The sequence below is a fragment of the Macrotis lagotis genome, chromosome 1 (genome assembly GCF_037893015.1).
Source record: "Macrotis lagotis isolate mMagLag1 chromosome 1, bilby.v1.9.chrom.fasta, whole genome shotgun sequence".
NCBI lineage: Eukaryota > Metazoa > Chordata > Mammalia > Peramelemorphia > Peramelidae > Macrotis > Macrotis lagotis.
The window spans coordinates 871,764,514-871,787,576 of NC_133658.1; the positions used below are offsets into that span (position 1 = coordinate 871,764,514).

Here is a 23,063-nt window from a genome sequence, read left to right on the forward strand (position 1 = left end):
CCCCCACTATCTCATCTGATTTATCAATGTACACATTCCCTCCAATACAGAGGTCATAACCTTCTCATTCTGTGCAATTCTTATCTGTCTCCCCTCTCCCCACCCCAATCTTCCATAGGGAACCCTCTCAGCATACTAGGGACATTTTCCTAGCATTCTTGTTATTGTAGGAGTATGGTGTTTGTGAGCTTTATTACTTGTCCATTGCTCTAAACTATTCCCAAATTTTGGAGTTCCATGAATTTGGATGGAAAAAAATTAAATCTTCATTTTCTTTTTAAAAAATTATATAAATATATATTTATATAAATAGAAATTATTTTATTTATATGGCTTGTAAATAATATTTATATATTTATTATATAAATATAAATCATTTTTTACAAGGTTTTGAATTTTGTAATTTTTTTTCTCCCTCCCCTCCCAACAGAAGGCAATCTGATATAGTCTTTTTTTTGTTGTTTGTTTTTGCAAGGCTGTGGGGTTAAGTGACTCATCTAAAGTCACACAGCCAAGTAAATTATCAAGTGTCTGAAGCTGGATTTGAACTCATGAGGGGCTGGTGCTCTATTTGCTGTGCCACCCAACTGCCTCCTGATTGCACTGATGAAGAGAACAAGTCCATCAAGGTTGATCATCTCCCCATTTTGTTCTTAAGGTGTATAATATTCTTCTGGTTCTGCTCACTTCACTCAGCATCAGTTCATGCAAGTCTTTCCAGGCTTTTCTGAAATCCTGTCTCTCATGATATCTTATAGAACAATAGTGTTCCAGATATACATACATACGTATATATATATATGTACCATAATTTGTTTGCCCATTCCTCAATGAGCATCTCCTCAGTTTCCAATTCTTTGCCACTACAAAGAGAGCTACTATGAATATTTTTGTACATGTGGAATTTTTACTGTTTTTCAAGATCTCTTCAGGAGTAGTATTGGTTCAAAGGGTAAACACATTTTTATTGCCCTTTGAGTATAATTCCAAATTGCTCTCCAGAAAAGTTGGATCTATCAGTGTTCCAGATTTCCCATATCCCTTCCAACATTAATCATTATCCTTTCTAGTCATATAGGCCATCCTGAGAGGTGTGAGGTGGTATCTCAGAGTACATCTCCATTTTCTAACCTTTGGTTTCCTTTTCAAATATATTTTATGCACATTTGAAAATAGTTTTCTGAGAAAGGGTACTTGGGCTTCACATATCTACTATATGAGGTCTAGGCACATGATTGGTACACCCTCTTTTCTATCTAGTCACCTCTTGGATGATTCAATGTTATTTTTCCTGTTCAGTTGTTCATTACTGATGTTTTGCAGCTTACTCATATCTATCATACATCTCTCCACAGTCCTTTGGGTGATTCTCAACTTTAGTCAACAAGCCTAGTATTCTATAACTATAATTATTCTATATAACTCCTAACACAACCCATTATGTCTACAGTGTAGACAGGGTACTGATGTTGGAGTGTGAGAAGCCTAGATACATACTGGCTATGTGACTATGGATAAGTCACTAAACTTCTCAGAACCTCTGGTGACTTTTTTTTTAGGTTTTTGCAAGGCAGATAGGGTTAAGTGGCTTGCCCAAGGCCACACAGCTAGGTAATGATTAAGTGTCTGAGGCCGGATTTGAACTCAGGTACTCTTGACTTCAGGGCCTGTCTGTGCTCTATCCACTGTGCCACCTAGCCACCCCATGGTGACTTTCAAAAATGAGAAATCACAGATTTGTGTTCTCAGTCTAATTCCTTGTTGATGGTCAAAGTCTTTAGTCTATGGACCCTGAAGAGTATCATTTAGTGAGTTGGGAGTTTTGGAGTTGTGACTGGAGAGGAAGGTTGAGTGGAATGAAGGGGAGAGAAGAGATTCAGGGAAAGTGTGCATCAGGAAGAGGAAGCTGGTTTGCTAAGACATCTCTTTCCTCTGTGTTTTGGTTCCCAGAGACATGCTAGTCTAAAGCAAGTGTTCTTAACCTGGGGTCTATCCTCTCCTCGTTGATAGATTTCAGATGGTCCATGAACTTGGATGAGAAAAAAATTCCATTTTTATTTTTATCAACCTCTAACTGAAATTTAGAATTTCTTTCAGTTATGAACTAAAATACATTTTTTCCCCCTGAAAAGACTTCACCAGATTACCAAAAGAATCCATAACACAGAAAAGGTTAAGAATCTCTGTGCTAGAGATGGCTGTTGAATTGATGCAGCCATATCCTGGGCTTATACCACACAGTGCCTTTCTATTGAAATCCTCAGCATCCTTCTGTGCCTTATTTGATCTCTGACCTTTCCCCCCACAAGCAGAGCCAATGGGAGAGCACTGGTCCACAGAAAGACATCTGGAGCTTTTCATCACTGTGCTGGTGGGATGACATCACCAGCTTAGTTTAGATATGATCGGTCACATGACAGCATTCAACCCATAAAGGGGGGGGGAATCCTGTTCTATAATCCTAAAAATATAAGGGGATACAAGTCTGGGATGGGGACCTTTTGCAAAACTTTGAAGGATGGCAGGGTGCCTAGAAGAGTCAGGAAACGAGTGTAGAGACTCATGGCAGGCACTAGGTGTCACCTTTGGGTCAGTCTTCAAGGACATCATTGGTCCTGATATACCTAGAGAAAGAGTTGGCATGGGGTGCTCGCTTCAGCGGCACATATACTAAAATGGGAACGATACAGAGATTAGCACGGCCCCTGCGCAAGGATGACACCCAAATTCGTGAAGCGTTCCATATTTTTGAAGTAAACTCTCAAACTGGACTGTGCTTCAAGAAGCAGGGATGGGGGGGAGCGGTCTGTACTTTATCCTACCCTAAGGTTCAGCCACCAGCATTTTATTTTTTGTATTACTAGTTCTGGAGCCTAGTTCTTTTTCGGTGCCTCCCAAGGAATGAGGCTTTCTTTCCCTCTTCCCCACCCATGACTGAGGATTATTTCTCATTGTTCTTCTAGTCTTCTATGTTCCTTAATGCAGCATTCCCAGAATGAATTTCTAGAAGGAGAAGCTGAAACATTTTTGGCAGCTCCCAGAGGAAGGCTGAGGGATGTACTTGCTAGTTTAGATTCCAAGCCCAAGACACTCAATAAAAGTCTGTGGGGGTTAAAAAAAAAGAATTGGAATGGGGAGAGAAATGAGATCAGTGAGTACCAGGCTCTGAGATTTGATGAATTAGTGAGAGCATGAAAGGAGCTACTCTAACTGGTGGCTCATGAGATAGCCAGTCAACTTGGTTCCTGACTTCCCCAGTCTGTTGTTTTTGCTCAGGGCTCCCCTGGATATACATGCAACCTAAATTCCAATCATAAGAAGAAGATATGGGTGGGGATAAGGTTAGTCCCTATCTTCCTCCAAGTTTTCCTCCAATATTGCTGTCTGTCTGTCTGGAAGAGAAAATATTGTAATTAAGGATTCTTGGTCATCTCATTCCATGGGGCTAGAGAAGGGGGGAAGGAGGAGAAAGGAAGTGTTTGTTGTCTTCTGATTAGAAAGTTGCTGCTCCTACCCGAAATCACACTTCAAAGGGCTGGTGGAGGGAATCACATCTAAGGCTAGAGGATGTAGATTAACTGGTACTGGCCCTGGGAGAAGAACAGAAAGAGAGACCTGATTATCTTTAGAGAAGCTGTCAAACATGGCCTGCTGCTCCACTGGGGCTGCAGAGAAGCCGCTTTGATGTTTTTGCTTTCAAACATCAGAAGATCTGCAACTACCAGGGAGCTCCTGAAATCATCTAATCCATTCCCCTGTCTTCCCCCGCTCCCCAACTCCCCAGCTCTGCAGGTTGGGTTTGCTTTCCCAACTATCTCTGGCTGGGGTGGGGGGAGGGCTTGGAATCTAAACTAGCAAGTACATCCCTCAGCCTTTCCTCTGGGAGCTGCCAAAAATGTTTCAGCTTCTCCTTCTAGAAATTCATTCTGGGAATGCTGCATTAAGGGACATAGAGTCCAAAAAGCGGAGAATGATGGGCAACTGGGATCCCTTACCCTGGGCAGAATACAAGTGGCATTTTGTGTGTGATCCTGGGTCTCACCTTTTAGGAAAAACACTGACAAAACGGGAGGCAATCAGAGAAAGGCTTCAAGGAGGGATTATATGAACCAGGCTCTGGGGATACACATGTGCAAATTAGAGGCCATAACTTTAAGAGAAAAAGACAAGAGGGGAGAAAGGGAGGGAGAGAAGAAGAGAGGAAAGAGAAAAAGGCAGGAAGAGGGAGAGAGAGAGAGAGAGAGGCAGACAGACAGACAGAGACAGAGAGAGACAGAGAGGGAGAGAGACAGAAACAGACAGAGAGACAGAGAGAGAGAGACAGAGAGAGAGAGAGAAAGAGAGAGAGAGAGAGAGAGAGAGAGAGAGAGAGAGAGAGAGAGAGAGAGAAGATAAGAGGGAGAACGAGGGAGAGAAGGAAAAGAGAGAGGGAAAGGGAGAGAGAGAATGAAATAGAGGGGGAAGGAGGGAGAGAGGGGGAGGGAATGAAAAGAGGAGAGAAAAAGGTGGGGAAGGAGATCAAGAGGGAAAGAGAGAGGGAGTAGGGAGAGATAGAAAGGGAGGAAAAGGGAGCAAGAAAAAGGGGGGGTAGGAAAAGATAGAGGATGGAGGAGAGAGGGGAAAAGAGAATATGTATGCCTAAAAATAGATACAAAATGAATACAAGGGAACTGGGGGGGGCACTAGCAGCTGATCTGGAAAGGTCTCATGAAGGTTATGACTGAGAGGCAGCTTGGTGACGCAGTGGATAGATTACTGACCCTGAAATCAGGAGTACCTGGGTTCAAATCCGGTCTCAGACACTTAATAATTACATAGCTGTGTGGCCTCGGGCAAGCCACTTAACGCCATTGCCTTGCAAAAAAAAAAAACCTAAAAAAACACCCTTTTAAAAAAATGATTATGACTGAGCTGGGTTTTAAAGGCAGCTGGGGAGCCTAAGAGGAATAGGGGAGGAGAAAGTACAGGGAGACTGCCAGTGCAGAGGCATAACAAAGAAAGAAAAAAAATGTTGAAAAGGACATCTAGAAAGTCATTTTGGCTAGACCCAAGAAGATAAAGCAAGAAAAGTGGGTCCAAGTGCTCTGGTGGAACCAGATTATGATGAGTTCTGGATGTCAAACACAGGAGATTGTATTTAATCCTAGAGGTAATAGGGAACCATTGGAGTTTATTGAATGGAAGACATAACTTGGTCAGTTATTAGTTTTAGGACAATTATCTTGGCAGCAAACTGGAGAATGGATTAGAGAAAAGAGATATAGAGAGACAAGTTAGGAGGCTGTTGCAGTATGGTTCAGGCTATTAGATGATGTGTTGTTGGAATTGATGTTATTTAACCTGAAGAAACACCACCTTTGGAAAGATATATTTCATGTCAATCCACCCCCTATGGCCTTCCCACCATTGCTGTAAATTTCTGACTACAATGCTTCTCCCTAGCTAATAACCCTCTATGTGTCTCTGGTTAACATGTAAACTCCTTAAGGGCAAACTGTCTTTGCTTTTATATTTGTATCTTCAACATTTAGTACAGAGCTCAGTCTAAAATAAGTGCTTAATAAATTTTTCCATCCATCCATTCATTATCTATCCATCCATCCATCCATCCACCCACCCATCTATCCATCATCCATCCATCCACCCATCTGGCTGTTATGTGGAAAAGATGAAATTTGCTTCATCTGACTTCAGAGAACAAGCCAGGAGCAATTTAAAAGAGGCAGGTTTCGGTTCAGCATGAGGAAATTTTTCATAACAGAGCTTGTCAATGTAGAATGCATTACCTTAGAAAGAAGTGTATTCCCCAACACTTAAAAGTCTCCAGAGGAAGGCTGACCACTTTTGAAGGAATTTGTAGAGGGGATTGTTGTTCAGATATATCCTCAATTCAATAGTTGCTGAGTCCCTTTCAACTCGGATTCTGTTGTCTGATCTAAATCCTGGTTTTTATAATCTCTACTTACTTTGTCCTTGAAGATGGAGGACTCTGAGTCTCCATCATTTAAATAATTTTCTTCCAGATCAAGAAGTTATTAAATAAATCATAACTCCTCCCCTTCTGTTCCTAGCCTTCTCTTCTTCAGGAAGGTTAAAGTCCAGTTCCTTTCACATATCCCCTAAGAATTTATTCACTTCCTACATCTGAGGGAGAAGAGGTGTTGGCAAGACCTAAACTTGGGGGATCTGGAGAAAACTAGACTTTTCTCTGAAAATGGGCAAGGAATCCAGAGTTTAGGGTAGATCCTTTGGGTGAAGCATGAATTTGGAGTCAGAATATCTGAGTTGAAATCCTAACTCAAATCCTAGCTGGGTGATTGTATTACTTAAATCTTTCTCAGCCTCAGTTTTCTCATTTTTGAATAGTGTTGGCCTCTAAGCTTCCTTACAGTGCTAAAAGTTTCCCATTACTGAGATAAAGGCTAAATGACAATTTGTTCAGAATTTTGCAGAAGGGATTTGGGGGGTGCAGATGTGGTTTGCATTGGATGTTCTTTGAGGACCCTTTGAACCCTGAGATTGTATGATTTTGTGACCCTCTGGCTCAGGGGTTGAACCTTCAATCTCTATTGTTTCATGTATGTTTACACCTAGCCCAATGACATGCACACAGTAGACGCTTCATAAATACTTGTTGGACGATTCCCAGGAGAGCATTTCAGAGCCACCACGAGTTCCTTTTCTTAGTGTATCTGCTTTAATAGCTGTGGGCAGATTTGAACTCTCATCCAAAGGTCTGGAATGGGGGTGGGGGGGATGGGATTTAACTCTTGGACAGGACCTTATCTCTTCGACCAATTGAGGACAGACTCCCTTTAATGACCACCATTGATCAATGTGTTCTTGGCAAGTCTTCCATTATTCTCAGGGCCCTGGTCAATGAGACTTGTTAAGTTCAGCAAAGACAGAAAGAGGTGACTATAGCAATGATCTGAGACTGGGGGACTGTACCCAGTGGCTCAGTACCAGAGATAGTATGGCATATTGGAGGGAGCATTGTGATTATGACTGGAATCAGAAGGCCAGAGTTTGAATCCCAAGTCTGCTAGTTACTGTCTTTGTGGATATAAAGAAAACTAAAGTCTCTGAGCTTCATTTTTTAAATTTGCAAAATGATAGTCATTCAACTCAAAACCCCAGGATCTTATGAAGCAGCTAGGTAACATAGTGGACAGAGTACTGATACTGGAATCAGAAAGACCCAAGTTCAAATTCCACCTCAGACATTTATTAGATGTGTAACCCTGAACAAGTCATTGAAACCTGTTTGTCTCAGTTTCCTCAACTTTAAAATAGTGATAATAATAGCATGTACCTCCCAGGATTATGAGGATCAAATGACAGTAGGTTCTTATTCAATTCTTGTTTGCTCAAGAATTGAGCAAAAGATACCCTGGTCTGCTCTGGGGCTTTTCTCAGTGGGACCTGGTTCCAGGAATTTAATCTAGAGAATATCCATGCCCTGTAAGGACATAGGGGAAATCAAGGGGAGGAAACAGTAATTACTCATATTTCTAATGCATTTTAAAGTTTGCAGAGCAGTGTCTTTATACCAGTCCTGTGGGATTGAAGTGAAAGCATAATGTTCCCCCTTTTTAGAGAAGTCACTGTTCCTGGTCACATATCTAAGAGCCTCAGAGGTATGCTTGTCACTTTTGCTCCTCTGTTGTCACAAGGAAGGGAGAAAAGTGAAGCACTGGGAGTTAGAACACCTGGGATCTAGTTCCGAATCAGTCACTATATCTGTGTGACCTTTAGCACTACCTTCTTGTCTGGACCTCTTGTTTCTCATTTATAACACTGGACAATTGGAAAGGAGGATCTTTAGGGTTCTCACAATTCTGAAACTATTATGTTTTGTGTTAATATTCAGAGGACCAAGAGCTAGAAAAGGAGATAGCCAACTCATTAAAAAAACCCCAACATAAAACCCCTCATTGTACAGAAAGGAAATTGAGGCCTCTTGAGCTTTATCATCAGTGTTCTAAGATCCCTTCCAGTCCTGCCATTCTGTATTCTAAGAATCCTTCCAACTCTGATATCCTGTATTCACTGAACCTGGAGTTAGAAGAAATCTTAGGAGATCTAGTCCAATCCTTTTATTTTATAGAAAAGGAAACTGAGGCCTCTTTCAGTTGACATTCTATGTTTCAGACCAGAAGGGGGGGGGGGGAATTGAGGCACCTGAGTTGAGAAGGAAGCTGTCTGGGCATAGGGCACATATCAAACAACATGGAAACCTAGCTTCTAATCTCACATCCAGTGGCAGGTAGAGATCATGTCTCATCTTTTTCATCTGCAAAATGGGGCTAACATCAGATTTTCCCCTAGCAGTTCTCAGAAGGGCAAGACAATGAGTCCATCTTTTCTACATGCTCTGCTGCCCAACCCAGCAAGCAGAGCGTGCCTGCTTGGCTGCCTGGCATACTCCCCTCCCAAAGTCTGGCCTGACCTGGCCCATTGCAGGGCTAGTGTGACACAGCAATATGGTTCTTGGCTTCCAGCACCATCTTTTTCTTTCTTCTCTGGGGAACTGCAGATGCTTGGGTGAGCCACTGGGAAAAATTTGCTCACTGGAGACTGCAGATACTGCTCCTCTGGGTACTCATATTCCAGATAGAAGAGAGGATTGGGAAAATATTAGATCTCAAGGTTAGAGTGTTAGGAAAGGCTTGGTCACATTTCCATGGCTCCTTTGAAATGAGAACCCAAAGGTCCTAGGGTCATCAGCCAACTTGTTTTTTCCCACTCCCTCATTCCTTTGTAAACACTGTGGAACTCAATACATGCAGATATCTGTCTTCAGAGAGAATAGTTTAGGTGTCCCCCCACCCCACCCTAAGCTTTAGAACTCCATTCCAAGGAATATTTTTGAAGGCAGAGACAGAAAGACACAATCATATCCCCTGCTTGCAGTAGCCTGAGGGTTCACAAACATTCCCCAAAGGACATATCTGATTTTACCCTAGGCTCAGCCTTTTCCTGATATTCAGTGCATAGTTCCTCCAAGGATCTGAATGAACTCCATCACCTCTAGCCAGAGAAGCAGGTTGCTGGAGTGTACTGAACCAGTGGCTAAGTTTGGAGAACCTTCACAGAACTAATGTTCAAAGCCCAATGCTTTTACATAATACTTATATGACCTTGGAAAAGACTTTTCTCCTTTTGTTTCTGCTTCAGTTTCCTCATCTGAAAAATGAAGTTGGATTAGGTGACCCTTCCAGGCTTTAAATCTATCATCGTAATAGCTCCCAAGCGGGACTCCCCAGCAGCTCGGAACAGTGTCTGTTCTCAGAGCACAAAGTGGGCTCTTAAATGTTGTTCCGCCTGAGCCCCGCTAATGGTCAGCCAGACACATCTATACTAGTTACTGGGTTCTGCGCTGATCACCCCAAGTCATAGGTGAGGAAACTGAAGCCAGGTGGTGAACACACCGCCCTCAGTGTCAGAGGTGAGGTCTGAGCCTGGGTTTTCTGGTTCCACGGCCATCACTCTCTATTCATGAAGCGGCTTTTCTTTGGTCCTGGCTCCACCCGCCACACAGCTCCACACCAACTGGCGCTTCTGATAAAGACATGGGGAGCTGGAGCGCTGCAAAGGCAAATGCACTTTATTTCTCGGGGATCAGTCGGTGACATTTTGGTCTTTGGGCTTCCCTGTGAGCAGCTTGCTGAGTTGGCATAGCCATCCTTTTTGTCCTCGGCGGGGAGAAGCCGGCTCCGGGACCCTCCCTCGGGACTCGGCTCCCGGTGCCGCCGGTGCCTGCAGCACCTGCCTCGCCTCCTGCGGCAGCCCCCCATTCTGACCCAGGGAGGTGGGGGGCTCCCAAACGCACCCACCCGCCCCTGTCGGTGCAGAGGCGAGGCCCGGGGGCGCCGGCGCCCCCCCTCAGTCCGCCCGCCCGCTCGTGCCCCCTCCGGAGGCGGGGCTCGGTGGGGCGCATGGGAGGGTCTTGGGGGGCCATGCCCCCTTCCGAGTCTGCGGGGTGCCGGCTGGTCTTGGAGGCCGGGCCCGGGCGGAGGGAGGGGGCCCGGCCGTCCGCTCACAAGTCCTCGGGGCGGCGGAGCTCCGGAGCCCCGTGGGGAAGCGGTGCCGGGCCGGGCCTAGCAGCCGCCGGCCAGGCAGAGGGCGCGGCGGCGCGGCGGCGGGGCGGCGGGGCCCCTCAGGCTGCACGTCCTCAGCTCCCGCGCCAGGCGCAGCACCTCTGCCGCCTCTGTTGCCCGTGCTGCCTCTGCCGCCTGTGCCACCCCTGCCTCCCCGGCCGCCCCAGCCGCCTGTGCCACCCCTGCCTCCCCCGCCTCCCCCGCCGCCCCGGCCGCCTCGTCCTCGTCCTCCTCGCGGATGCTGCTGAGGCGCGGGGCGCCGCGGACGCGCTCGGCGGCGGGCGGCCGGTAGGCGCAGGTGGCATTGAGCAGGCGGCGCAGGGGCGGCCGTGGCAGCGGGGCGGCGGCGTGGGCGCCGCGCCGCTGCCGCTGCTGCTGCTGCTGCTGGCGCAGGTGGCGCGCGTCGCTCTGGCGCTGCAGCCGCTGGAAGTCGCCCAGGGCGGCCAGCGCCGTCTGGCGCAGCAGCCCCGCCAGGGCCCGCGCCTTGCGCGCCCGCGCCAGCAGCACGGCGTGGCAGCGCAGCACCACGGCCTTGTGGCGCGCCTGGTGGCGGTAGACCCAGGCGAAGACGCGCGGGTGGCGGCGGTCGGCGGCGCAGTGGGTGATGCGCGGCAGCAGGTAGGCGTGCGGCGGGCGGCGCGGGGCGGCCCCGGGCCGCGGGCAGGGCTGCATGCGCAGGCCGCGCGGCCCCAGCGTCAGCCGCATCTTGGCGCCGCCCGCCGGCCCGCTGCGCGCCCAGATCTTGGCCACCGCCTCGTCCGTGCAGCCGTCGCCGCGGGCCTGCAGCGTCACGGCGTTGCCCAGGTAGCGCACGGTGTAGCTGGGGTCCTCCGGGTTGAGCTGTACTTTGCGGCGCCGGCCGCGGAACAGGCGGCCCAGGCGCTCCAGGGGCCAGGCGGGCAGCAGGGCGGGCCAGGAGCGCAGGAAGCCGGACAGCAGCGACGAGTAGGCCAGCCGCGGGCTCAGGCTCTTGCCGGGCCGCTTGCCCTCGTCCTCCGCCAGCACGAACTTGCTGCGCCGCCAGGGCAGCATCGCGCCGGCGGCTCCCGCCGGGGCCCGGGGCAGGCGGCGCGGGCTGCGCGGCGGCCGGGGCGGCCGGGGCGGCCGGGGCGGCCGGGGCGGCCGGGGCGGCCGGGGTCCGGGGCAGGCGGCGCGGGCTGAGCGGCGGCCGGGGTGGCCGGGGTCCGGGGCAGGCGGCGCGGGCTGAGCGGCGGCCGGGGCGGCCGGGGTGGCCGGGGTCCGGGGCAGGCGGCGCGGGCTGCGCGGCGGCCGGGGTGGCCGGGGTGGCCGGGGTCCGGGGCAGGCGGCGCGGGCTGAGCGGCGGCCGGGGCGGCCGGGGTGGCCGGGGTCCGGGGCAGGCGGCGCGGGCTGCGCGGCGGCCGGGGCGGCCGGGCCCCGCCGGGCTGCGGCCGAGGCGCGGGGATGCGGAGCGCACGGCCGGGGGGCCGCGCCGAGCTGGGCTCCTCCCGCCGCGGCGGCTCCGCCTCCCCGGGCTGCCTGCCTCCGCGGGCGGCGCGCGCCCTGCCCGCCCTGCCCGCCCCGCCCCCGGCCCGTGCCCGCCCCTCCAGACGCCGCCCCCGGCCCGTGCCCGCTCCGCCAGACCCCGCCCCGCCCTTCGGCCGCTCGGCCCCCTCCTCTACTTCCTCCCGACCCCCTCTCCTGCCCTCTCGCGCAGGGGACCCGCCCCCGAGCCCCCACTCGTGATGGCAGAGCACCCAGTGGGGGTGCCCCGGGCAGGGAGCGCACGGCCGCACCGCTCCGCAGGGGGCGCCGCGGGAGACCACCCTCTCTTACCTTCCGCCCCCGAGGAGCTCCCACCCTCTCCGAGGGGGCAGGCCGGGCAGCCTCAGCGCCACCCCGAGCCCGCGCCCTGGGCTGGCGCCGGCACAGCTAGTGCAGAAGCCGCGGAGCTTCCCGCCCTCGTCTCCCCGGGGAGACTCTGCCCCGGAGGGCTTGGGCTGCGCAGCGGAACTACAAGGGGCCTCCCAGGGCAGCTGGCCGAAGCCGGGAGGGGATAAACAAGAGACGGGGCCGCGCAGGCTGCCCAGGGTCAGCGCCGAGGGGCGGCTGGGAGGGCAGGGGCCGAGCACCGGCCCTGGAGGCAGACGCCCAATAATGACCTAGCCGTGGGCCCTGGGCAGGCCCCCGGCCCCCCCGGCCCGTGCCCGCTCTGCCAGGCCCCGCCTCGCCCCCCCCCCCGCCTGCTGCCCCGCCCCCGGCCCGTGCCCTCTCTGCCAGACCCCACCTCGCCCCCCGGCCCCCCGGCCCCCCGGCCCCCCCGGCCCCCCGGCCCGTGCCCGCTCTGCCAGACCCCGCCTCGCTCCCCGGCCCCCCGCCTGCCCCCCAAAAGTCAGGACGGAAGCTGAGGTCCACCCAAGCCTCCAGCACGCGAGCCACCTCTGTGACAGCTCTTGGGGCCCCTCGCCAGGAGGCACAGTGCCAGGCCCCGCGGGACACTTACAACGTTGGCACCTAGAGCCAAGCCGAAATCGCGGGACCCCGCTGCCGGGGCATCGCGTCTAGCTTAGCCCCGGGGCTCCAAGACCTTCCCAGACCTTTCCTCCGGCCGCGGGGCTTCAACGTGAGGCCTGGGGTGAATTCCGATCCTGGGGAGGAGCCAAAAGCAGACTGACCTCTGGAAGGGAAGGAGCATCACAGGACCAAGAGCTGAAAAGTTTCTTAGCTGATCCTCTCATTTTGCGAAGAGCAGCTAAGAAGTAATAGCACTGAAAGGACTGATGCTCCCAACCATCCACCAGTATAGACGATTCCAAGAAGCAGAACCAGGATTCCAGTGACAGCTGCGCTCATTCACTGGGTACTGTCAGGCCAGTCGTTCCCCTCACTGCCCCTGCTTTTTTACCTGTAAGATGAAGGAGGCAGGGTAGATGATTTTTACTGACTCTACCAGTCCAAGGACCAGATCCCGTGGAGAGTCCGGCCCCACTGACAGGAGAGACGTGAATGACTGTCCAGCTGGCGTCTTCTGGAAAATGAAAAATTCAAGTACCTTCACAATAATGTTGGATCATTTTTCTGCTCTGGTCTTTCCTCCTTGACTGCCTGTTGGACAGCTCCTTTTGGAGGCTTAGCATCCCTGACTCCACTTGACTAAGATGGATCTGATCATATTCTCCTCTAGATTTATACCCTCAGTTTCCCTTCCCTGCTCAAGAAACTACAATGGTTCCTTTTTTTCTTAAAGGTTTTTGCAAGGCAATGGGGTTAAGTGGCTGTCTGAGTCGGATTTGAACTCAGGTCCTCCTGACTCCATGGTGGTGCTCTATCCCCTGTGCCAGCTAGCCACCCCTAATGGTTCCCTTTTGTCAACTACCTTACATCTAAGTTCCTCTGCTGGCTTTGAAAGCCCTTCATCAGATGTCCCTCCCAATTTCTACTGCTCCCTAGTTTTCTCAAGGTTCTACAAAGAAAAGAGACTGACACTCATTCTCATGCCTACATATTCTCTTCCCTCTTGGAAAAAAGTCATTTCTTCTTAATAAGCCTCAGTTTCTTCAAATTGTTCAAATAGGGTAAATTCTAAAAAAAAAAAGAAGAGGTTGGATTAAATTGTCTCTAAGGTCCTTTCAGTTTTATGTCATAAAGTCCTTTTTCACTCTAATAGACTGCCTTAAGGTCCCTTCTAGTTCTGATGTTCAATGTTCTATGGTTCTTCAAACTCTGCATTTTGAATCCCTCCCAGTTATGCAAATCTGTCATTTGCTATGCTCTGATCTAAAATCTCTTCTTGCTCTAATGCTGTTTTGCTAGGTCTTGTCCAGTTCTCATATTCTGTCTTAATGTTTTTCAACTCTTTTGTTCTCTGTTCTAAGACCCCTCCCAAAGCTGACATTCTGTATTCTAAGGTTTCTTCCTGTTCTAACATCTCTTCCCAATTCTGATTGTTCTACGTTCTAAGGTTTACTATATCTATATAATATATATGTATAACCAACTGAACTATATATGTATATGTGTGTATGTATATAAAATCTTATTCGATCCTCAGGGCAGCTCTCAGAAGTTGGTGCTATTATTATCTTTGTTTTATAGATGAAGACACATAGCTAATGGGGGAGGTGTTCTAATTCAGGTCCCTCTGACTCAAGGTCCAGTGTGCTATTGATCCATCATGGTGGATCTGGTGCATGGGGAGAATGGCAAATAGCCAAGTCTTCACAAGATAGTGCTAGCTAAGTGCTTTTGGAGAGGTATAGACAGGGAGTCAGGAAAGATCTACAACCCACTTCTGTCTGGGATGACTAAGTGATTATATCTACAGACTACTATGAATTCACCATGTTGAGAATTGTCTAGAATTGAAACCTTGAGAGACAAGCATCTCCTTCTGAACCTTGAAATCCAGCTGTGGTTAGATGAGAGGCTAGCCGAGTAAGAAAATGGCCCCTCTTTTCATAGAATACATTAGATTAGGGATAAAAGGCACACATTATTTATTTCTTCATTTGAACACCACAGACTTCCTAGAATTGGCAGGAGCCTCAGGGACCAATTTGTCAAATCAGAGTCTAAATAGAAATCTATCCCCTTTGCAATGTTTCCTGAGGGTTATCATACAGCCATTTCTTGAAGACCTTCAGAGATGGGGAACTCATTACCTCCAGAAGAAACCCCTTACCCCTTGAGAATAGCAAGCTTCTTGCTGAACTCAAGCTTAATCCTATCTCCCCTGCATCTTAGCCCCATTACTCCCAGCTCTGCTCTCTGCTGCCAAGCCTGAGCCCTCTTCTTTGTTATTGCTGAGTAGGTTCATTTGTGTCTGACTCTTTAAGACCCCATTTGGGGTATTCTTGGCAAAGTTATTTGGAGTGGCTTGCCATTTCCTTTTTCAGTTCATTTTACAGATGAGTAGACTGAGGCAAACAGGGTTAAATGACTTGCCCAAGATCACCTAGCCTATTTAGTATCTGAACTCAGATCCTGGTGACTCCAGTCCAAGTGCTCCATTCACTTGACACCTCTCTGCCTCATCCTTCGCCATGTGACAGCTTTTCATCCATCATTTCCCTCCTAGGTTTTCTCTGCTCTAGATTAAACATTCTCAGTTCCTTCATCTGGTATTTGGATACCATGGTCTCCAAGCCTATCCTTTGGACTCTACTTTGGACATGCTCTATCTTGGTTATCAATGACTTTCCTAAAATGGGACACAGGCAATGACTATAATGCTCCAGATATGACAGTCCAAACAGGGTAGAGGCTGCTGATGGCACCACAGTGGATAGAGTGCTTGACCCAGAGTCAGGAAGGACTTGAGTGCAAATCTTGCCTCAGACACAATAACTGTGTGACCCTGGGCAAGTCACTTCACTTTGCTGGTCTCAGTAGAGGTTGTATAAGTAAAAGTCATGTGAGGATCATAATAGCAGTTCCCTTTCAGGGTTGTTGTGAAGTTAAAATGAAACAATATTTGTTTAGCAGGTTACTTGCTACCATGGGAATGGAAGAGGGAAGGGATGGAAGTAGAAAAATGTGTAATTTAAAAGCTTACAAAAGATGAATGTTGAAAATTATCCTTGCATGTAATTGAAAACAATAAAAAAAAAATCTTTGTAAAATGCCTGGCACATTATAGGTACTCAATAAATATTTATTTCTCCCCCCCCCCCTTCATTCTGAATACTCAGGAAATTGTCAGGAAATGCCTTGTTATACTGTTTATTCCTATTAAACTTGAAGATCACTGAGACCACCTGACCTTTTTTCACAGACACTGATGTACCTCCCCTGCCCTGTCCTTGAATAGTTGATTTTTCAAATCCAAACCTAGGACTTTATATGTAACTCTATCAAGTCTTATCTCATTATTTTTAGGCTCCTCCTTCCAGTCTAATGTATTTATCAGGACTGTCAACCAAAGTGTTAGTTATCTTTTATGTTTCCTCCATGTCCATTAATCACTCTTTGGACTAAGTTATATAACAAGTTCCAAATTCATCTAACTGTATTAATCCTTTCTCTTCCCAATCACTACCCCACCTTTTTGTCTTTTTGTCTTTCCTCCCTCCCTCCCTCCTTTCCCTCTCTTCTTTCTTCCCTCCTCTGCTTTTTTCTCTCCTTCCCCGTTTCCTTCCTTCCCTCCCTCCTTCCCTCCTTCCTTCCTTCCTTCCTTCCTTCCTTCCTTCCTTCCTTCCTTCCTTCCTTCCTTCCTTCCTTCCTTTCTTCCATTAGTATATAGGCCTCATTTCTCCATCTTATCCAAGAAGATGACACGACTGACTTTCTGAAATGCCTTCCTGAAATTCTGTAAGGTAGGCAATACAAATATTATCCTCATTTTACAAAAGAGGAGATTGAGGGTCTGGAGACTAATGCATAGGAAGGGTGCTTAATCTGGAATCAGAGGGGCGGCTAGGTGGCACAGTGGATAAAGCACCGGCCCTGGAGTCAGGAGTACCTGGGTTCAAATCCAGTTTCAGACACTTAATAATTACCTAGCCGTTTGGCCTCGGGCAAGCCACTTAACCCTATTTGCCTTGCAAAATACCTAAAAACAAAACAATCTGGAATCAGAAAAACCTTTGGATTCTAGCTCTTCTACTTTCTGCCTATGTGACCTTGAGTAATGGCCTTTTTTTCCTTATAAAATGAAGGAGTTGGTTAGGTAATCTCTAAACTTCCTCCGGGTTCCAAATTTGTGGTTTTAAAGTTACCTAGCTAGTAAGGAGATAGATGACACAGTGGGTAGAACTTGGGCCTTGAGGTCAGGAGGACCTGAGTTCAAAACTATCCTGAGTTCAGAACCATCAAAACCTTGAGCAAATCCCCTAAACCCGATTGCCTTGCATCCAGGGCCATCTCTAATCATCCTGATTCATATATGGCCATTAGACCCAGATGCCTCTAGAGGAAAAAGTGAGACAGGTGACTTAGCACAGCAGCCCTTCACTCAAATCCAATTCACGTGCATGTCATGCTATCACCGCCCTGATGTCTTTGAGAATGAAGGACAAACATCAGCTAATTAAGTGACAAAACCCAGATTGGGCTGATTCCACATTGGTCTTTCAATTGTACCAACTTTCCTCTTGGTAAGGAACCCAGGAAAAGGTCAGTTGTATAATCTTTATTTTTGGAGATATTTGGATTTCAATGACCTACCCATGGCCACACAGCTAGTAAGTGGTAGAGGGCAGATTTGAACTCAGTTCTTTCTGATTCCAGAGCTGGTACCTTCTTCATTGCATCACCTTAGCTGTCCCAGTTGCATTTTTATTTTTGTATTGTAAAATCAAAATCAGTTCGGTGCCTCCTTATTTGGTGATCTTGAATTGATCACTGTTGGCTATACTACCTCAGTGCAGGCTGATCTTTTTAGAAAGATTTGTCAGGGCTTTCACTGTTTTGAGAATATAATTTTCTCTGAATCCAGGTGGCTGGGCATGATAATGTGAATGATGAGTAGAGAAATAATTCACTATTTTAATGGTCATCCCTTGTGGCTAAGTGTGTAGGACAGGGCTATATTTGCTCATAGAATTAAAACCTTTAGAATTAGAGGGGACTTCGGAAGTCATCTGGATCAATCTCTCCAATTTATAAATGGGGAAACTAAGGCTCAGAGAGGGAAAGCTGCCAAGGCTTCTCAGTTTTCCCTCTACTTGTCGTTTTTCCACCTCTCTAGTTCCACTCATATGTTTCAGCCTGCAGTGGCTCCTTGTTGCTGTTCAGAAAAAAAAAAAAAAAAAAGAAAAACTCAATCTGAGATTTAGCCCATTACATTCTGCCTCTAACCTTCCTTTCTGGGAAATTCACAGTAAACTGTTCATATAGTCTGCCTTCCATCAAACTGCCATATATGCCGTCTCCAGGAAAATGAAAGCTCCTTGAAGGACAGGACTTGATTTTGTTTTTTTTTTTTTGGTTTATTTATTTATTTATTTTTTGGTCTCTGTATTCCTAGTGCCTGACAAATCTTTCTCTATCCCTTGGAACAGGTTCTTTGCCTTGCCTGGAATGCACCTCTTCCTTATTGCTTGGAATCTTCCTTCAAGGCTCCACTCCCCCTATATATGGGCAGCATGTCCTGATGAGTAAATGCCCCCGCCCTTTACAAATTATCTTGTACAGGTATACACATTTACATACATTTTGTATGGTTATATGCCTGTATCTATGTATTTATTTATCTCCATCATCTTATCAACTATCCTTTATCTTTGAATCTGTAGATGTGTACATATGTAAATATATATCCATGTATCTCATTTCTGTAGGTATGCATGTCTGTATCTCTGTATCTATCATGTATATATGTGTATCTGTTGATATCTATCATCTATGTATCATCTGTCATCAGTATATATATTCTCTCTCATGCAGCTATATATTTGTATCTATGTATCTCATCTATGTATCCATACATGTATGTGTATCTATTACCTATCCATCCACTCATCCATCTGTCTGTCTGTCTACCTATCTGCCTGTTCATTCATCTATCTGTACATCCATCTAGCCACATATCCACCACTCCTCCGTCCATCCATTTGTTCACCTATCTGTATGTCTTTCTGTCTATCTATCTATCTATCTATCTATCTATCTATCTATCTATCATCCATCTCTCTATCTCTTAATCTGTCTATATCCAGCCATTCATCTATCCATCTACCTACCTGCCTAGGTAAGTACTGCTTTCACATTAGAATCTAATCTCTATAGAGATGGAGAATGTTGTTTAAACTTTATATTCCCAGCACTTAGCACAGGGGGCACACTTGCTAGATTGAATTCAAAGCAGTGAAGGTGTTTTTCCTTTCTTAAACTCATACAAGCTTTCCTGTCTCTTCTTCCCTAGTTCCTCTCCACTGTACCTTGCTGATCTCTTGAAGAGAAGTTTGGAGAAGAGACAGGATGTACACATGTGTCTACACATCTCCTATGGGTTGTGCTTGTGCCTAAGGGTATATATGTGTATATCCTCTATGTTGGCATGTGGTTGATATGGAGTCTGTGAGGGTTTTGGTTGGAGGAAAAGCCCTATCATGTCAAATCCTTTCTCCCTCTTAGCCTCAGTTTTCTCAGCTCTTAGATGAGGAGCCTGTCTAGGGGACCTCTATGATCCCTTCTGACTCTGGCATTCTGAGTTTAAGTTTGTATGAGTTTAGGAAAGGGAGTAGACTTTAACAAATTTTCTAGTTCCAAGGTTCTAGATCCAGTTTTTGACTTTGGCCACATGATATCAATGAATTTCCTCACCGATAAAATGAGAAGGTTGGATTTGGTGACCTTTAACATCATAGGAATCATAGGATTTAAAACCAGAGGGAACCTTAGAGGTGGTGTGATACAATGGAAAGGGCATTAACTATGACCTGTGTTCAAGCCTTCCTCTGATGCTTTTCTTCCTGTGTGAGCCCACCTTCTCAGCCTCATTTTCCTTATCTATAAAATGAGACACTTGTATTTTGGTGGCTTCTGAGGTCCCATCCAGCTCTTTTTCCAATTCCCTTTCATGTTACAAATAAGGAAACTGAGTTTCATAAAAGTGAACAAACTTGCTTAAAGTTACATAGGAAATAAATGGCATATCTGGTTTTTGGAATAGCCAGATGATACAGTGGATAGATTTTTTAGATCTGGGGCCAGGTAGACACTTAGAAACAGTATAAGCCTGGGCAAGTCATTCAACCTTTGTCTGCCTCAGTTCTGTCAACTGTAAACAGGGATAATGATAGCACCTGCCTCCCAGGGCTGTTGTAAGGATTAAATGAAGTAGGGGCTTAATAATAAAGCCTTCTACACTTCCTTCTTTGAACTTCTTTGATGCTCAGAATTCAAATCCCATAATCTCTTCATTGTACCATTGTACCATTGTACCATGATCCTTTCACTTCTAAATGACATATGTCATATTAATTGAAATGATAGTAGTGCTACATGATTTCACAGACACTTCTCATGCAACAGCCCTAGGGGGTCAGTAGTGCCAAAATTCTCCACATTTTACTGATGAGGAAACTGAGTCCCAGAGCTAACATTGGAAGAAGATCCTACCATCTCTCTTGTGTATCTTGCATCCTTCTCTTCCCCTTTCCCCTGGTCACCCTGCTGGTATGATTACTGTGTCTAATGCTGTTTGAAAGTACTCAACAATGACATCGGTTACAGAGAATAGTATCTTCCTGGGATGTATATATGAAAAGGAAGCTGGGTAGCCATATAACACCCTGATGCAGAGTGTAACTAGGTCATGGCATCTGGGGCTTTGCCCCAGGATGCCAAATTTAGAGAGCATCGACAGACAAGCAGTCTTTCAGTGACAAAAAATATCCAACATAACTTAACACCTAGTTAGCAAGAATAACTATTTTAAAAAGGAAACTTCCTTATGTCCTAGTTGGGGTGAGCAGCACCTCCCTTACTATCCTCCTCTCCTCTCCTCACCATGTTCATGGAGGTTGAACAGCTATCTCTGCGGTTGTCTTGCTCCTAGAGGCTTTGGGAGAGGGGACAGGGGTAGGCAGGGATGGTTGTGGTCCTTGCCCCGAATGTCGTGATCCCTAGTTGTCCTTTTTTTGGTGGACTCCAATGACCTGTTCAGTCTTGCCAATGATTGTGTTCTTTCACCCTTCTCTAGGGCTTCTTCGTCACCATGTCACCTTGTCCTGATCCAACCTGCCTTTCTAGGAGACCTCAAGGAAGAACCTCCTCCTCTTCTGTACTTGAACCCACAGACACATCCTCATAGTCTCAAGAACTGGCCTTCTGTTACTATGGCAACAGAACACTTCAGGAAATGATATCAAATAAAGTGCTGTCCTGTGATCATGGCAACCGCCACTTGGCACATTTGGGGTGAGAATGTTCTGTGTTTTTCTCCTGCCTTTGAGCAGGGGAAGGGCAGGAAGTGGCAGGGGATGCTGCCTATTTGGAAATAGGAACAGTTTTTCACTTTCAGAAAATGAGAGAAGTTTAAAGCAGTACTGTAATAGCCGGATGTCTTTGTGTCTCTACAGTTTGCAAAATATTTCACAGATCACAGATTTAAAGTCATCTTATCCCCCCCCCTCATTTTTACATATAGAGAAACTGAGACTCCAAGGATAAGAGATGATTTTATAGGCTGATAGATCATCAAATCCTCATTTTATAAATGAGAATACTGAGGGGAAAAATGATGTTAAAGCATCATGGTAGATGAGATCTTAGAAGCCATCAAATCCCAAAACTTTCATTTTATAGGTGAGGAAACTGAGCCCTACAGAGGTTGAAGGACTTGCTTCAGGATCATGCCATTAATGAGTGTCTGAGGTGGGATTTGAACTTTGGTCTTTCTGAGTCCCAAGTCCAGTGCCCTACCACTTATACTTGCCCAAGTCACATAGGGAAAGCTACAGAATTTTGATTCAAATCCAGGTCCTCGGACTACAAATCCAAGACACTTTCCATTTACCATCTTGACTCCCTGTTAGGTATAGGTTCTACAGGTATCATTTCTCCCATTTTTAGAGATGAGCAAAAGAAGGTGAAGTGACCCATGTTCAAAGAGGTAAACAAGCCTTTAATAAATCCTTTTTACAGGCCAGATCTTGTGCTAAACATTGAGGATACAAAGATGAAAACAGCCCTGCTTACTTTTTTTAATTGAAATTTTTTTTTTTTTTGCAAGGCAAACGGGGTTAAGTGGCTTGCCCAAGGCCACACAGCTAGGTAATTATTAAGTGTCTGAGGTCAGATTTGAACCCAGGTACTCCTGACTCCAGGGCCAGTGCTTTATCCACTGCGCCACCTAGCCACCCCCTAATTGAAATTTTATTTTATTTTTTCTTAATATGTAGAAGTTGCAAGTTTGTGAGTTCTACATTTTTCTATCACCTTCCCTCCCCTCCCCTTTTCTCATGGTGGTAAACAATTTGGTAAAAGTTATATGTGTTCAATCATGCTTAACATATTTCCATATTAGTCATGATGTCAAAGAGGAATTGATGTTTGCCCTTCATTCTCTTACCTTTTTTTTTAGGTTTTTGCAAGGAAAATGTGGTTAAGTGGCTTGCCCAAGGCCACACAGCTAGGTAATTATTATATGTCTGAGACTGGATTTGAACCCAGGTACTCCTGACTCCGGGGCCGGTGCTTTATCCACTACGCCACCTAGCCGCCCCAACTTTAACACGTTTTTAAAAAAGTTTTGAGGGTGGCTAGGTGGCGCAGAGGATAAAGCACTGGACTTATAAAGCTTGGTTGAGGATGACAGCAGTCATCTGGGGTACAAGATCAAACTTCTTAGAATGTGCCAAGTTTACAGCTCATTGATCTGAACCATCTCTGAGGTCCTTGAGGAATATACCACAGAATACCCAGAAGAGGCAGTGACATAACCCCCCCCCCCCCAATAATATGGATCTGGGCCAAAAAAAGGCCTCACAATTCCTTCTAGAAATTGTACAGAGTCTTGTCCTGACCCAAAGGTCCAATTAAGAAACTAAGGATGGAAAAATGATTCAATTAAAAATTGTTCATTAGGGGCAGCTAGGTGGCTCAGTGGATAGAGCACCGGCCCTGGAGTCAGGAGTACCTGAGTTCAAATCCAGCCTCAGACACTTAATAATTACCCAGCTGTGTGGCCTTGGGCAAGCCACTTAACCCCATTGCCTTGCAAAAACTAAAAAAAATTGTTCATTAAAGGCTTTATGATTTACTTTCCTCCTTTAAATAAAAACTATTCACTGATATTATAGATTATATGCTTCTTACATTTGAAATGGAGGTAAATTGAGAGACAATGATCTGTGCAAGATCAGTTTATAAGTTAGACTAGTAATTACCAAGAAATTTGACCAACAACCTCTCTCAAAGACCAAACACCTTGCCCCGGAGCTGAGGGAATGTTTTAAACCTAGGTGTATCTTTCTTTTAATGGGTCTGACAAGTCATCATTTGGATTTAGCCTTACAAAAATAAAATAATCTGGATTGATTGTTGTTTGTCCTTTGC

General features: G+C 46.8%; 1 protein-coding gene, 2 long non-coding RNA genes and 1 other non-coding gene across 6 annotated transcripts in view; 2 read left to right on the forward strand and 2 right to left on the reverse strand.

Moving 5' to 3' along the window:
* Positions 1-21,679, forward strand: part of LOC141509039 (uncharacterized) — a 35,334-nt gene extending 13,655 nt beyond the window's left edge. Inside the window, exons 2-5 of the long non-coding RNA XR_012474566.1 lie at positions 16,296-16,375; positions 18,062-18,194; positions 18,925-19,030; positions 20,707-21,679. This is a non-coding gene — a long non-coding RNA (uncharacterized LOC141509039). The remainder of the gene's footprint in view (positions 1-16,295; positions 16,376-18,061; positions 18,195-18,924; positions 19,031-20,706) is intronic.
* LOC141510420 (U6 spliceosomal RNA) lies at positions 2,647-2,750 on the forward strand. Its single transcript, XR_012474910.1, has one exon. It is a non-coding gene; the product is annotated as a U6 spliceosomal RNA (small nuclear RNA).
* Positions 10,017-11,187, reverse strand: FAM43B (family with sequence similarity 43 member B). Its single transcript, XM_074218237.1, has one exon. The coding sequence runs from the start codon at positions 11,133-11,135 to the stop codon at positions 10,104-10,106; it is 1,032 nt and encodes a 343-aa protein (XP_074074338.1). The 5' UTR covers positions 11,136-11,187; the 3' UTR covers positions 10,017-10,103.
* Positions 12,393-20,875, reverse strand: LOC141509038 (uncharacterized). Of its 3 annotated transcripts, none has more exons than XR_012474563.1 (3): positions 20,514-20,875; positions 17,226-17,787; positions 12,393-13,089 (listed from the first exon to the last, which is right to left on the reverse strand). It is a non-coding gene; the product is annotated as an uncharacterized LOC141509038 (long non-coding RNA). The 3 variants fall into 3 exon arrangements; XR_012474564.1 differs by lacking the exon at positions 17,226-17,787 and having other exon boundaries at positions 12,393-12,709; positions 12,967-13,089; positions 20,514-20,874; XR_012474565.1 differs by lacking the exon at positions 17,226-17,787 and having other exon boundaries at positions 12,393-12,738; positions 12,967-13,089; positions 20,514-20,874.
* Positions 21,680-23,063: the final 1,384 nt, after the last annotated feature.

Bases quoted from the DNA above. Each gene is read 5' to 3' on its own strand.
- FAM43B (XM_074218237.1), bottom strand. From the start codon at position 11,135: ATGCTGCCCTGGCGGCGCAGCAAGTTCGTGCTGGCGGAGGACGAGGGC.